Source organism: Poecilia reticulata, chromosome 21 (genome assembly GCF_904066995.2).
Source record: "Poecilia reticulata chromosome 21, P_reticulata-male-v2, whole genome shotgun sequence".
In the NCBI taxonomy this organism is placed as follows: domain Eukaryota; kingdom Metazoa; phylum Chordata; class Actinopteri; order Cyprinodontiformes; family Poeciliidae; genus Poecilia; species Poecilia reticulata.
The window spans coordinates 24727584-24741677 of record NC_088850.1 but is presented as its reverse complement, the minus strand read 5'-3'; the positions used below and the strand labels follow the sequence as shown (position 1 = coordinate 24741677).

At 43.2% G+C, this 14094-nt stretch overlaps 1 protein-coding gene across 1 annotated transcript in view; it reads left to right on the top strand.

Annotated features, from left to right (window-relative positions):
* The window catches only part of nt5dc1 (5'-nucleotidase domain containing 1), a 125078-nt gene extending 123363 nt beyond the window's left edge, over window positions 1-1715 (top strand). Inside the window, exon 12 of the mRNA XM_008398592.3 lies at window positions 944-1715. Coding sequence (XP_008396814.1) covers window positions 944-1056 — 113 coding nt within the window. The 3' untranslated portion in view covers window positions 1057-1715. The remainder of the gene's footprint in view (window positions 1-943) is intronic.
* Window positions 1716-14094: the final 12379 nt, after the last annotated feature.

Below are 14094 nucleotides of genomic sequence, written 5' to 3'. Positions count from 1 at the left end.
GCTTGCAATGGTACCCCCCCCCTCCACCCCCATGCAATGGCACTGTGCCCTCCACCCCCCCAGGAGGGCAGTTTGGGAACCTCTGCTGTAGGCCATCAAAGAAACCAGAAATTACACTTGGAAAAACTAACACAAAATGTTCCTGTTAGGTGGTGTTGCAAAAATCAGCTTACTGACTTGCAGATACCAGCTGTGGCCTGTGTGTAGAAAATAAAGGAATAGATGCTTCATGTTTATTAATTTTTTTAATCTAAAGAGCTTTCTTCGCTTTGTCTTTTCATATTAAATGTGATTGATTTGGTTCCTTTCACTCAAAAACGGGACAAATATATGTTGTGTCATTATTCAAAAAAATAGTGAGATTACCTTTTTTTTTTCCACTAGAACAGGATAAACATATGCATGCTACTTGTAAATCTGTCCACATGGTATGAAGACGCAGCATGAGAACTCGTAGTGTTGTGTATGGAAATCACAGTTTGATGTTAAAGATTCAGTGGTTGAAATAAAACCTCACACAGCCACATTAAACATTCCCATCATTCTGTTCCAACACAGAAATGTTCACACAAATCAAAGCAGTAACTGAACCAGATGCAGATGTGAAAATCGGTTCCAAATTCCAACACAGTGCTGCAGAATGAATAAAAGGAAAGCAGCCTCCACCATCAGTCTGCAAACATTTCATCGATGTTTACTGATACTACCTCATTAACTCAATCTATATGAAAATTCACCCAGGACATATTTCAGTTTGTGGTGTCTCTTTACAGCTGAGAGATACAACTAAGTCCCATCTATGCTGGACAGAACATTTACTGCATGTGCACAACACAAAGTGCATTTTACTATCAAATCTTGAACCGTAAATCAATAACCAATTATTAATCTATTACTCCGAAGCAAGCCAGCCACTCAATCACCGTGTTTTTCTTCTGTCTAGATCTGCCTCTGGATTACAAGTTTCCCAAGTTTTCCCCGGATAAGCCCTGCACTGTCGGCTACTACCCGAAGCCTCCAGATTCTGTTTTGAAGAGGTGTGAGAATCTGTCATAAAAAAGGGACATTGTGGTAGAAAAGAAAAAAAGTCCTCCTTAACCCCTCTGCCTCAGAAGGGGAATGTGCCTCTGTTTTTTTGCTTGTTGTTTCCCTGATATTGCAGGTGCGTACACTCATCACCCATTCAGACAAACCATGTGAATGTAAGCCACAGTAACTCTGTAATGACACCTACATTCGAAAGTTGTTTTGTGGTTCAGTGTCCCAAATCTGTGAAAATACAAGAAAACACTGTTTGTGTGTCTGTGTGTATTCCTGTCTTGTTTTAAACAGGTGATCCCTCCCAACTGCTCTAAAATAAGGTAAACAAGTTCTGCTGTATGCTAAACCGGAGGACTCATACCTTCACATCATTCATTGTGTACAATGCTGTTTTTGTGAAGTTCTTTTTTTTAAATGATGGTTTATATTTTAGTAACCTTAAGATGAGGTAAAAACTTGCTCTGTGGATGTTACTGTTGTCACACAATGGGCACAATGCTTTCCTTTTTTGTGTTAGATGTACATGTAGGCCTCTTCATGGTTATATTGAAAGACAGAAGACTACTGAATGTCCTCAATATTATTTTAAGGGTGACGTGCTTTTCGGGTGCTTATTTAGAGATGTGGACCATGTGGACTTTATTCATGTGTGCACTAAAACATGCTTTAACCGACCTTTGAATGGTTATTATGTCCATTTCCATTAAGTCTTGCCATAAAACGCTAGGAACACTCAAGTCTGCATAAGTATTTTGGTTGCTGTTAAGAATTATTGAGATTAATCTTAACCACATGGAGTGCATTTTGGAAATGATTAACATAACTTGTCATTAAACCTGAACTATATAGTTGATCATGGTGTCCACACATCCAAAGGAACTAAGATCTATAAATTCTATTAATAGTTTCATTTGGTTGGTTCTCTCAACCCAGATTCTAAAGGATATTGAATAAATAAATAAATGAGTCAACCAAAAATATTTACAGCTATTACCAGACTTAATATCTGCGTTTCACCTCCACTCATAGGGGAAAACTACTGGGAGTTTTTAAAACGATTTGCCGGGAGACATGCGTTCTCTCTCGGTGTACCGAACCTGGAGCTCCCGGCCAGCTGACAGCTGGCGAGGGGAGCTGGATGTTAATGCAGCGGGAGCAGACAAGTCTGAAAATGTCAGAGCAATATTGTAATTAAGTCATTTACTGTTGAACTGAGCAGATATTTCAGCTCTATACATCTACATTCTCGCCTAAAAACTTTATAAAAAATCATTTTGTGTAATTTTAAGTGTAACACAGCACAAATAATTTTGCTGCCGTTGCTGCTTTGGACACAGCTGTTTTTGTTCGACTTCCTCTAGTGGTCTGGAGCACTTCCGTTTTCAACACCTTTTGTTTGCTGCATTTCATTTGTGGTTGTAGTCTCTTTTGTTTGCTTCATTTGCTTTTAGTTAGGGTCTCTTTTTGTTTGCTGCATTTCATTTGTTTGCGTATCTTTTTGTTTGCATGTTTTCTCTGTTGCTGCGCAGTTGCACTTGTCGGGCACTGTAGCTTTAGCTCTTATGGAGAACATCACCAATGGAAGGATTCAGAGGGAACGTGTGCTCAGAGGTCATTGATCTGTTGGGAAATATTGATGATGGTTTATTATCATTTAGCTCTGAGCAAAACTTAAAGAGCCATGCGGTACCAGTCCAGCTGCAGTCATCCTTCAGTCCAGCCGCCGGCTTTGGACAGAAAGCATCTTTATTCTGTAAATGTACAATATGCACATGATTCTACTATTTAGAATAAACGTCCACATTCCCCACTCAAATGACTCTGACACGCTAACTGTCTTGAAATCCCGACTGAAAGCGCTAATGTTCAAACAGGCATTTGCACCTCTTTCATCTCTTTATTTATTAGATTTTTTTTTCCTTTAAGATGTATTTTTATTTTTGTGAGGTGACCTTATGTGTCCTGAAAACACCTTTTAAATATAATATTTAGTTATTATAAATATTTATACTGCTTCAAACAAGGACGTTGCCATGGTTACTGCTTCACGTGGTGGCAGACTTCCGGGTATTTATACTAATTTACATATGTATTTATGGTGGCGACAGACGGACCAGCAGCTGCGCTCAAAATTAAGATTTATAAAGGAAAGGTGCGCGGCCACGTGCGTGCGCACGACTTTATACATCCGATTTTTTTAAATTATTTTTGTTCGCCGCACTTTTCTAAATTTTTCCGTACTCCAAGTTTTAGTGTGAAAACTGCGCACTCTTTTATGCATGAGGCCCCTGTCTGTTTGGGTGTATAAACAGTCAAAACCCCTTTTTGGTTTAAGGAACCTCTCATTCCTTTAAGGATCACTTCAGTCTTTTCTGCCATACAGGGAAATCAGGGAAAATCATAAGAATATGTGCTTAAAAACATGCCAATGGGATTGTCCAACTAAAGAAGTGTTTCTCAACCTTTTTTGGGCCAGCGCCCCCCCAGCCTTCATCCAGGTCCCTCACCGCCCCCCACCAAAGAATTTGTAGGGTACTTTGCACTGACTATTATTTTATCATTAATATTACTATCACTATTGTAGATGTTTTGATTATTATGCTTGTTTCTGTATTTATCATCAAAAATCATTTCCCAGTGAACAAAAAAGCCATAGGAATAGAAATTGTTTTCACAGGCGTCTACAAAAAATGCAATGAACATTCAAGTTAAAATTGGTAGGTCTAACAGCAGCCAATCAGATTGGAAAAAATATTCTTGTTCTTTCCCATTTTCTATTTCTTAAATATTCCACAAAATGACCAGATAAAAGATGTTCAACATGCCAGTTTAAACTTTGAACTATTTGCAAAACAACTGAGCTCTGCAACATTAAAACATGGATAGAACTGTAACTACATTAATCATAACTCTTCTTCTCTTCAGTGTTTGTCAGTTTCTGGTGGTGCAGCTCTGTGCTGCCTTCAGGAGAATGGGACATCAGAGTATCATCCATAAAACTTCACCCACATGGCATTTATTGTTCAAACCAGAGCTTTCAGTGGAAAAACTAAAGTTCCTTTTAATGCCATACAAATATGAGACAGAAACATGGATTATATCTTTATATAGACCTGTCTATTGATTATAGATTAATAGTTTTACTGGACAGAAATTACAAAGAACAAATCTGGTTCTTAATCAAATCCTAATGAGTCAAACTGAAAGTGTCATGGAGTCATCAGCCTCATGACATTAACACTGACATGAAAAATAATATTGAAAAAATAAATATATCAAATCTAATTAAAAACATAAATAAGTGATCAGTTCTTTACTGTTATGGTCTGTAAGATATATTTATTCTCAGTACTAGATATGGTCTCAACAAACCCATTGTCATGATCCGTGTTTCTATGTGTTTATTTTCTAGTTTCTGTGTGATCCTGTTCCCTGTTAGTCCTGTCTCTGCGTCTTTCCGTTGATTGTCTCCCAGGTGTGTCTCGTTCCCGTGATTGCCCCGTGTGTATTTAGTCTCCCCTGTTGTCTGTGTTCTTCGTCGGGTCCTTGTCAACTGAATGTCAATTGATGTCACCTGTCTCCGTGTTGCCAGTCTCCTCGTGTTGTTCCCCGCTGTTCCTTGCCGTTGGATTTATTCATTAAACATATGATTTTCATCTCATCCTGCGTCTCTCCTCACCTACCACCACACCGCCTCATGACAGAAGGACCCGACCAAACTATGGTGAGGAGCGCAGCCTACTCCGCCATGGACCCAGCAGACCGTCGTTCCCTGTTAAGGGAAATCAGGAAGTATGACGTCGAAATGGCAAATCCGAGTTCCCTGTTCAGCCGTCTCAACGCCACCACACGTATGGCGGTCCACCTGGACAGATGGATCCCATTTCTTCCTCTGCTGGGCTTGGAGGACTTCTACAAAGAGGTAGAGCAGGAACGGCAGGCAGTGGTGGCGGCGCTGGCTGCGAGACCTAAGCCAGCTCCATCTATTGCCACAGCCTGCCAGTCTCCAGCCGCCACAGCCTGGTCGCCCGATTCTGCGCCCGCTGCCGGTGAGCAGCTCCCCGAGCTTCCTGCGCCCGCTGCCGGTGAGCAGCTCCCCGAGCTTCCTGCGCCCGCTGCCGGTGAGCAGCTCCCCGAGCTTCCTAGTGTCCCTCCAGAGTCCCCTAGTGTCCCTCCAGAGTCCCCTAGTGTCCCTCCAGAGTCCCCTAGTGTCCCTCCAGAGTCCCCTAGTGTCCCTCCAGAGTCCCCTAGTGTCCCTCCAGAGTCCCCTAGTGTCCCTCCAGAGTCCCCTAGTGTCCCTCCAGAGTCCCCTAGTGTCCCTCCAGAGTCCCCTAGTGTCCCTCCAGAGTCCCCTAGTGTCCCTCCAGAGTCCCCTAGTGTCCCTCCAGAGTCCCCTAGTGTCCTTCCAGAGTCCCCTAGTGTCCTTCCAGAGTCCCCTAGTGTCCTTCCAGAGTCCCCTAGTGTCCTTCCAGAGTCCCCAGCTCCTGCAGCAGCCGGCGCTCCGCCCGAGCTCCCAGCGCACGCAGCAGCCGGCGCTCCGCCAGAGCTCCCAGCTCCCGCAGCAGCCGGCCGTCCTGCCGGTCCCCCGGCCTCTGCTCCGCCCGAGCCCCAGTCTCCAGCGCCCGCAGCAGCCGGCTCTCCGCCAGAGCTCCCAGCGCCCGCAGCAGCCGGCTCTCCGCCAGAGCTCCCAGCGCCCGCAGCAGCCGGCTCTCCGCCAGAGCTCCCAGCGCCCGCAGCCGCCGGCGCTCCGCCAGAGCTCCCAGCGCCCGCAGCAGCCGGCGCTCCGCCAGAGCTCCCCGAGTCCGCTGCCGGTGCGCAGCTCCCCGGTGCTCCTCCCGAGACTCCAGCCGGCCGCCCTGCCGGTTCCCCGGCCTCTGCTCCGCCCGAGCCCACGGCCTCTGCTCCGCCCGAGCCCACGGCCTCTGCTCCGCCCGAGCCCACGGCCTCTGCTCCGCCCGAGCCCACGGCCTCTGCTCCGCTCGAGCCCACGGCCTCTGCTCCGCTCGAGCCCACGGCCTCTGCTCCGCCGGAGCCCACGGCCTCTGCTCCGCCCGAGCCCAAGGCCTCTGCTCCGCCCGAACCCCAGTCTCCAGCGCCTGCAGCAGCCGGCGCTCCGACCGGCACACCGCGGCTCAAGCTCCGCCTCCTGCGTCGCCGCCCACCGCGGCTCAAGCTCCGCCTCCTGCGTCGCCGCCCACCGCGGCTCAAGCTCCGCCTCCTGCGTCGCCGCCCGCCGCGGCTCAAGCTCCGCCTCCTGCGTCGCCGCCCACCGGACCTCCCGCGAGAGGTTCACCTCTTGTGCCGTGGTCGGCCCCCGGAAGGGTTTGGCGTTGTTGGAGTTCCTGTTTTTGTTTTCTGGACTCTTGCCCTCCTGCCGTCGCCCCTCCGCCCACCCTGTTGGGTTGTTTTTTGTTTTTGGACTTTTCTTGTTGGGCGCCTGGTAGTCGCCCCTTGAGGAGGGGGTACTGTCATGATCCGTGTTTCTATGTGTTTATTTTCTAGTTTCTGTGTGATCCTGTTAGTCCTGTCTCTGCGTCTTTCCGTTGATTGTCTCCCAGGTGTGTCTCGTTCCCGTGATTGCCCCGTGTGTATTTAGTCTCCCCTGTTGTCTGTGTTCTTCGTCGGGTCCTTGTCAACTGAATGTCAATTGATGTCACCTGTCTCCGTGTTGCCAGTCTCCTCGTGTTGTTCCCCGCTGTTCCTTGCCGTTGGATTTATTCATTAAACATATGATTTTCATCTCATCCTGCGTCTCTCCTCACCTACCACCACACCGCCTCATGACACCCATGACATTTCAACAATATTATTTTACCTTTTATCTGGAAATAGTGTCTGTTTATTCTTGCCATACAGTCTCTGTATTAATTATTGCTCGAAAGGTCTTGCTATACAAGTTTATTCCTCTGTATTTACTTTAGATTCTTAGTTTATTCTTGCCTTTTATTAGTATTATCCTCTCTTGGTTTATTGCTATGTCCACTTTAGTTTCCTGTTACTAGATTTATTTTATCGTTTATTGACCATCAGTAATCTTCACTCATCACCTGCTGTGCCGCCTAATCGTCATGTGTTTCACATCATGTGTTGATTTTTCACTGTTCAGCGTCAGATTCTCTGTTTTTATGCCATAATTCACATCTAGTTCGTTGCTCCGTTTTATGTCCCGCTTCTCCTGTTTCAGAGTTTTGTGCAATGTGAACGTCATTTTTTTAAGCCCCTAAGGTGCAGGGCGGTCGGGAAACGTATCGATGGGGAAAAGGCAGACTGACATAAACCTTTTAAAGCAATGGAAACAATTTTGGTATTATGATTATTGAAATGTAAAAGTGCTGTGTTGTTCTATCACCCCGTTTCATACCGGACCACTTACAACTCTGGTGTTAATGCTATAAAGTGAACGCTCTCTATCGTGGTATCAGCCATGGTGGGATTTCTTTATTTCTTTATTTAAATGGGTTCGTTTTTCACAGGGATACTCAGTGAGGGTATCGTGATTTTAACTACCAGTAGCAGGAGAACGGAGCTGCGCCAAGAAGCTAAGAGAAGCTAACAAACACTGAATAGAAGAGCTGCCATCAATATAGTTGCAGCCAAGCATGATTTAATGTTACACAATACAGTTTTACCAAGTTGCTCAAAGTCTAAACTGGTATTTTTGTGCATATAAGGTGTAAAGTTTACCTTCGACCAAACGCCCCCCAAAGGCATCCCAGCGCCCCCCTTTTGTAAAAATGTCCGCCAGCGCCCCCTGCCGTCCTCTGAACGCCCCCTGGGGGGCGGTACCGCCCACGTTGAGAACTTCTAAACTAAAGGAACATGCCAGCACTGACATGCCAAAAATAAGTGTTTACTCAACAAGCCTTGGTTAATCATTCCTAACCTCCAACCTAGTTGTCCACATGCAATCAGTTCTTCAAATACAAAGTCAGGTATACAATCCTCAACATGTTATTGTCTGCATTACATACTAATGGTGAACTTATTACTCAGATTAACAGACAGGGCACTGTGCACAGTAACACTGCTCTTATTGCATCCCCAGACATCACAGTCAGGCAGTTAAAACACTGACTGAAGACATCATTACAAGCACTTGATGGAGTTTGTACTCTGTACAATACCCATGTCTAATTTCCATCATGTACTCTTTGGTAATCTGTGAAGGTCTTGTGCAAGTTCATCTGAATTAATATGAGTTACAACATTCAATTTCCCTTTGGGGATCAATAAAGTATTTTTGAATTTAATCTGAATTTAATTTGAGCTGCTTGTAACGCACCACTTAACCCTTGATTAAGGAACCATATTGGCCCTTAAATCAAGTGACAAGACGTGCCAGTATAAAATAGATTGGCATGTTGGTTGGTTTATTTCACAGCTCTCCTGAAATGAGGGAATTGTTTATGACAATGTACAACTGGCAAAGACAAAAGCCAGTGAGGTCTGAAACACCAGAAAATGTAATGACTGATGAGAATTTACTGCCATACTGTTAAACATTCAAACCCACTGTGCCAAAAATAAATAGCCGCTTCTGGATTGATTTGGTGTCATCAGTTCACTGTTGCCTTCTTGTTTTGTCCATTTGGTCTATTAGTGTATTCCAGTATTTGTGAAAAAATGGGATATACACCCAGAACACATACAGTAAATCATTCTTATCAGTAAATGATTAGAATGTTAGGAATGTTAGGAAAGTCCCCTCAAAATGGAAATCATCTCAAAATTGAAGGGACAAGATTTTTGCCCCTAAACAGTCAGCATTACGGATGTCAGATTGGTCATCCAATGTGAATTATTAGTTGTACTGTGTGTGTAAGTGGTTTTTTTGTGGTTTTTTTGCATACAGTTGTTGTGATTGTACCTGTACATCTTTGATCTGACATGGAAATTATTTTCACATTTGCCTTATGTTGGTCTTATTTGTGGTCTTAGATCTTGAAAAGCCAGAGGAAATTTATTTGTGTTTAGGTGTTAAGGTACTGCCGACTGAATAAAATGTTCTGTGATTTTTACATATTTTTATGATCTAGTTTGTTTTTGTTCAGTAGACAGAATCATGAGTTTCATTTGGAAGAATCAGTCAAATTCCATATAGCAACATAAGAAATGAATCAACGTTGAAACCTGACATTGAAACGATATCGTTTGGCCCACCTGGAAAAACAGGATAATTGATTTACCGTATACCAATGTAAAAGATGGATATAAGGCTGTTGCCCTTCCTCCACGGGGCAATTCAAACCACAACCCAGTGTACATACAGCCCCACTCCCTGGTACAAAGACAGGGTGTCTTCACTCGCTCCATCAGATGGACTCCTGAAACAGAGGAGGCCCTGAGAGACTTTCAAACATCACAAACTGGGATGTGCTGCTGGGAGCTCATGGTGAGGACCACAAGGGGGATGACTTGCTGTCTCACAAATTATCTTAATTTCTGTGTAACTGTGGTGCCTCCCCCCCACCCCCACTAAGACTGTTTGACGTTACCCAAATAATAAACTATGGATAACACAAGGTGTAAAGGCTGTCCTCAACCAGAAGAAGATGGACTTTAGGACTAAAGTTAAGGAGAAGATAAAGGCAGCACAAAGGGAAACGTTGTATGAGGGAGGCAAAAGACTGCTACAAGAAGAAGGTGGAGCAGAAGCTGAGGGAAAACTGCTTAAGTGATGTCTGGGATGGTTTCAGAACCATTACAGGACACAAAGCTCGGACTAACACAGAGGGGGGAGATAAAGACTGAGCTAATGAATCAAACAACTTTTTCAATAGATTTAGCCATTATACTTCACCCACCACCATCACTACAGCTACTCTGCCCCAGGAGCTCTCCCCCAGTACATCCTCCTCGCAGGTGCAATCATGGCACCCTCACCTCACCTCTATCCCATACCAGCCCCCCGACCCAACCTCAAAAAACCCAACCTCCTCCTCCAAGGCAGCTTAGTAGCCCCTCTCCTTTCTCTCCCTCCACACACCCTCCTCCACGCTATATGGCTGAGGGCAGATCTGAGGAAGCCAGGATCCTGTTCCTGGACTTTTCGAGTGCCTTTAATATGATTCAGCCAGAATGAGAGTGGACTCCTGCCTGATCACCTGAATTTCCAGCTACCTTACTGACAGGCCAGTTTGTCAGGATGAATAAAACTTTGGTCATCAACATTGGAGCCCCGCAGGGGCTCTGCTGTCACCCATCCACTTCACCCTGCATACCTCAGATTTCTGTTATAACTCTGAAACATGTCAAATTCAGAAGTAAGCTGGTGACATCATGGGGTGCATCAAGACAACGAAGAGGAGTGTCTCTTAGTGACAGATAAAAATAGTTGCTTAAGCTCATTATAAACAGCTACTATTGGCCAATAGAGCTTTGGAACCAATGTCACTGCGTCAGACATTGTGGGGCATTTATGTCTTGCGTAGTCGCTTGGTGCCATCTTTGCAGGCCACAGATCAAAACAAACTTTATCCCGGTGGATTTATTGTGTTACTGACTGCAGTGAAGTTAGTTTCAATTTATTTCGGCCAGCCATTCTCCAGCTCCCTCCTCAGCGCTCAGAGGTTCACTTAGGGACTGTCGACCAAATTTCCTAACCAAACACTCCTATCAAACAAATGTTAATAAATGTCTTGTCTTGTGACTAACTGATACAAAAAAGTGGTAATTCATGCTTTTACACGAGACACTGTATTAAAATGTCAAGTCATATTCAATGTTTTAAATAATTTTAATATTAAAGAATATGTTTTCTTCAATATCTTCTATATTGTGTGCCACATTGACTAGAAATCAGCGTGTAATTGTTGTACTAAACTGTATACATGAGGCACATGCATTTTTATTAAATTTTAACAAAATTTTTATTTTTGTTACCTATTTTTTTTTGTTTAAATTTAGTATTTCTCTTCAATAACTTCTAGGTTATGTGACCTATTGCGTCAAAGGCAGTGTGAAATTTTTCTACTGGTCTGTACAGATGAGGTACACTTATTTTTATTCGATTTGACCCTTGACAAAAGAACGAGGGCTTGTATAAGGATAAGACAAAATAAAATATTTACTTGACAAAAACACATGTTTAGAGGAAATGAAAAAAGAAAATGTATACATTTCTTGACGGAAACTCATGTGTAAAGACAAGGACAAAGCTAAATATATATGCTTTTATTCCTTATGTCAGTTTTGGTCCTCCATACTTTCATGCAAAAAAAAAAAAAGCAAAATAAATTAAATATAACCTATCTACCCATACAGTCACAGTGAACTGATTCTCCCACATGGTTCATGTCTGGCCACGAAGTGTATTCGTGACCAGACACGAACAGATCTACATCTACATCTGTAGATCGTGTGGATGGTTTATCTACATTGGACCTGAGTCCTACAATGACTCAACATTAACGTACAACTCCAGCATGAATCTGGATTTACAGAAGCTAAATAAATGATTTACCAGGAGATCCAAGCACATAGAAATAACATGAGTTAGTTCGTTGTTAGCGAACGCATCGTTATCATAGACTAATTACCAGGGGTGAAAGTAGGCGGGTAGGTCGGGTACTGCGTACCCCTTAAAGATTTAGCGGGGATACAGTACCTGCAAGAGAGGAGAGCGGCTGTCTGCTGTAAAAACTTTTTTTTTTTTTAATCAAAACTCACGACTACACTCACTGTGCAGTCGTGAGAGCCACTAATCAGTGGTGACTGATTAGTTTTTCAAGAACAATCTAAAGCACAACTTAATCAGTTAATAAATAGCTTTTTTTCCCCCCATTTCATATTGTTTCTGAACTCTTTGTGCTTTACCAGACCAGCAGTGCAATATGTCGATCACGGAAGGTTTTGAGTCGATCTCGGCATTAGGTGACAATGAACCTTACCAAGCTCCACCCAGAAACGCCCTCGAAAGTGTCACGTGGCTGCATGTCTCACAAACAAAACCTGGCGGAGCTTAGTTTCTATGTGTAAACATGGCGTCTTTCATTTCGGCTGACTCTCTGCAGAGTATTTCTGAGTCGATTAGTTTAGCATTTCTGCCGGGTTTTCAAAAAATATCAGCCACGACAATGGACAGGGGAACCAACAAGTTCATGTCATCTTTTTTGACGACATCAAGGTGTTTTAGCCACGCGATGCCTCCAACAGCCAAATGCTACCGGTCGATGAGGAAAACAGCAGATCCTCAAACTCTCAGCATAAATATAGCTGTGGACAAGATCACTGATGCCTATTGTTGTTGCAAGGCTGGGTAAGTTGGACATTCATGGTTTTGAGGGTTATTTTTGAAAGCAGTGATTTCTGTTGGCAAATGTTCAAATGTGCCTAGGCCTGACACACGGTATCAGTGCTAGCGTGGCTAACACGATTACAGTTTAGTAAAAGCTAGCGTGGCTAAAACGATTACAGTTTAGTAAAAGCTAGCATGGCTAACACAATTACAGTTTAGTAAAAAGCCTTTTCAGGTAAAATAAAATCTGTAATGTATGTCAGATATGGTACACATTGCATATTGATCTGTTCAGATAACGTAAGGCTGTAACAGACAGGCTTCAAGGTGTAGAAGTTGTATCGGTACTGCCATTATTCTATACTTGGCTAAAAGGCTTTCAGAATGGATGTGCTTATTATTGACTTTCTTTTTTTCATTCACTAAACACAAAGAAAGCAAAGTAATAATACTTACACCAGCAGACACTCCTTTGTTCTTATTGATCCTATGACGGTTGAGCTGCTAATGTGGTCGTTCACAAGCTTTGATCCAAGCAGGCATTCCGTTTCAGATTTTGGAAATCTGTGAATTTTAGTTCCACAAATACGATCAGGATACCTGACATCGCCTGTACAGAAACCCCACTGACAGTGGAGAACCATTCTTTTTAGAGTCTGACGCAAAAACTTTTTGCCGGTCTGCTAGTCCACAATGTACATTAGCATGTTTACTACTGTAGCTTGTGTTTGTGAGACGGTCACGCACGTGGTAGCTACGCTGTGACGTAAAATGGGCATTAGCTTGGTAAGGTCCATGTCAAGATTGACATTAGCGCTGGACGCTGAGACCAGCACGTCCTCTTCTGACTTTTTATCAAAACTTTCATAACTTTATTAAAGAACAACAACAAAATCAACAAAACGTGCTCAAATTAATGACCCAATAAAAAGAACAAGGTGTTGCGCAATTCTGTGCTTTCTGGTTCCATAACCAAAATAACTAACAGAGCAGGAGTTTAAAATTAACTAATCAACCACCGCTGTGTTCAGGGGAGCGCTTATTAATAATCTCAAAATAAATATCAAGCCTGAAAACTTAATATTGTAACGGACTAACGCTCGGCTTGCGGAGTGCAGGCGGTTGCCACGGCAACGGGTGTGCTTAAATGACGAGAGAGAGAGTAAAACATGTGCGAGTGGTTTAGAGTTGATCACCTGTTTGGGTTGTTTTACCTTTGTTTACCTTTCCTGTGGCGCTTTGCACAGGAAATCGCCACAACGTTTATTGAATAAACGTTCAATCAACTACGTTTATTTAACGTAGTTCCTGAACATTCAATAAACGGCAAACTTGGACTAATTACCTCGTTCTTTGTGAGTATAAGTAATTTACAACAAACATCAAACACGGTAAATATGTTTCATTAAGTATTTAACAAACAAATGGCTTCTACCACGATAATTATGTGGAATTATATTAATTGTCTAATTTTAAAAAATAGTTTTGTTGCTCTCTGGAAACTTGCTTTGAGCTCAGAGTCTGAGAGGCTTTTCCTCTTGCTTCTTATTTAGTGGAAATATTGATGTTCATGAGACTTTCTCGAAAATGATTTGTCTTGTCAACCTTTATTGCTCCACTGTTGAAAATGAGGCTCTAACATTCACAAATGACATTGAAATAAAATCCAGTCCAACATCTGGTTTGAGGTGATTCCTCTGGAACCTGTTGGAGGAAAAATATCCCAACTTCAGAAGATGAGCTTTAACCTAACAGAGCTCTGTGGTTCCTCCTGTCAGTATGAGAGTCAGGGTGAGGAGGCGCCATGTTAGGAAGAG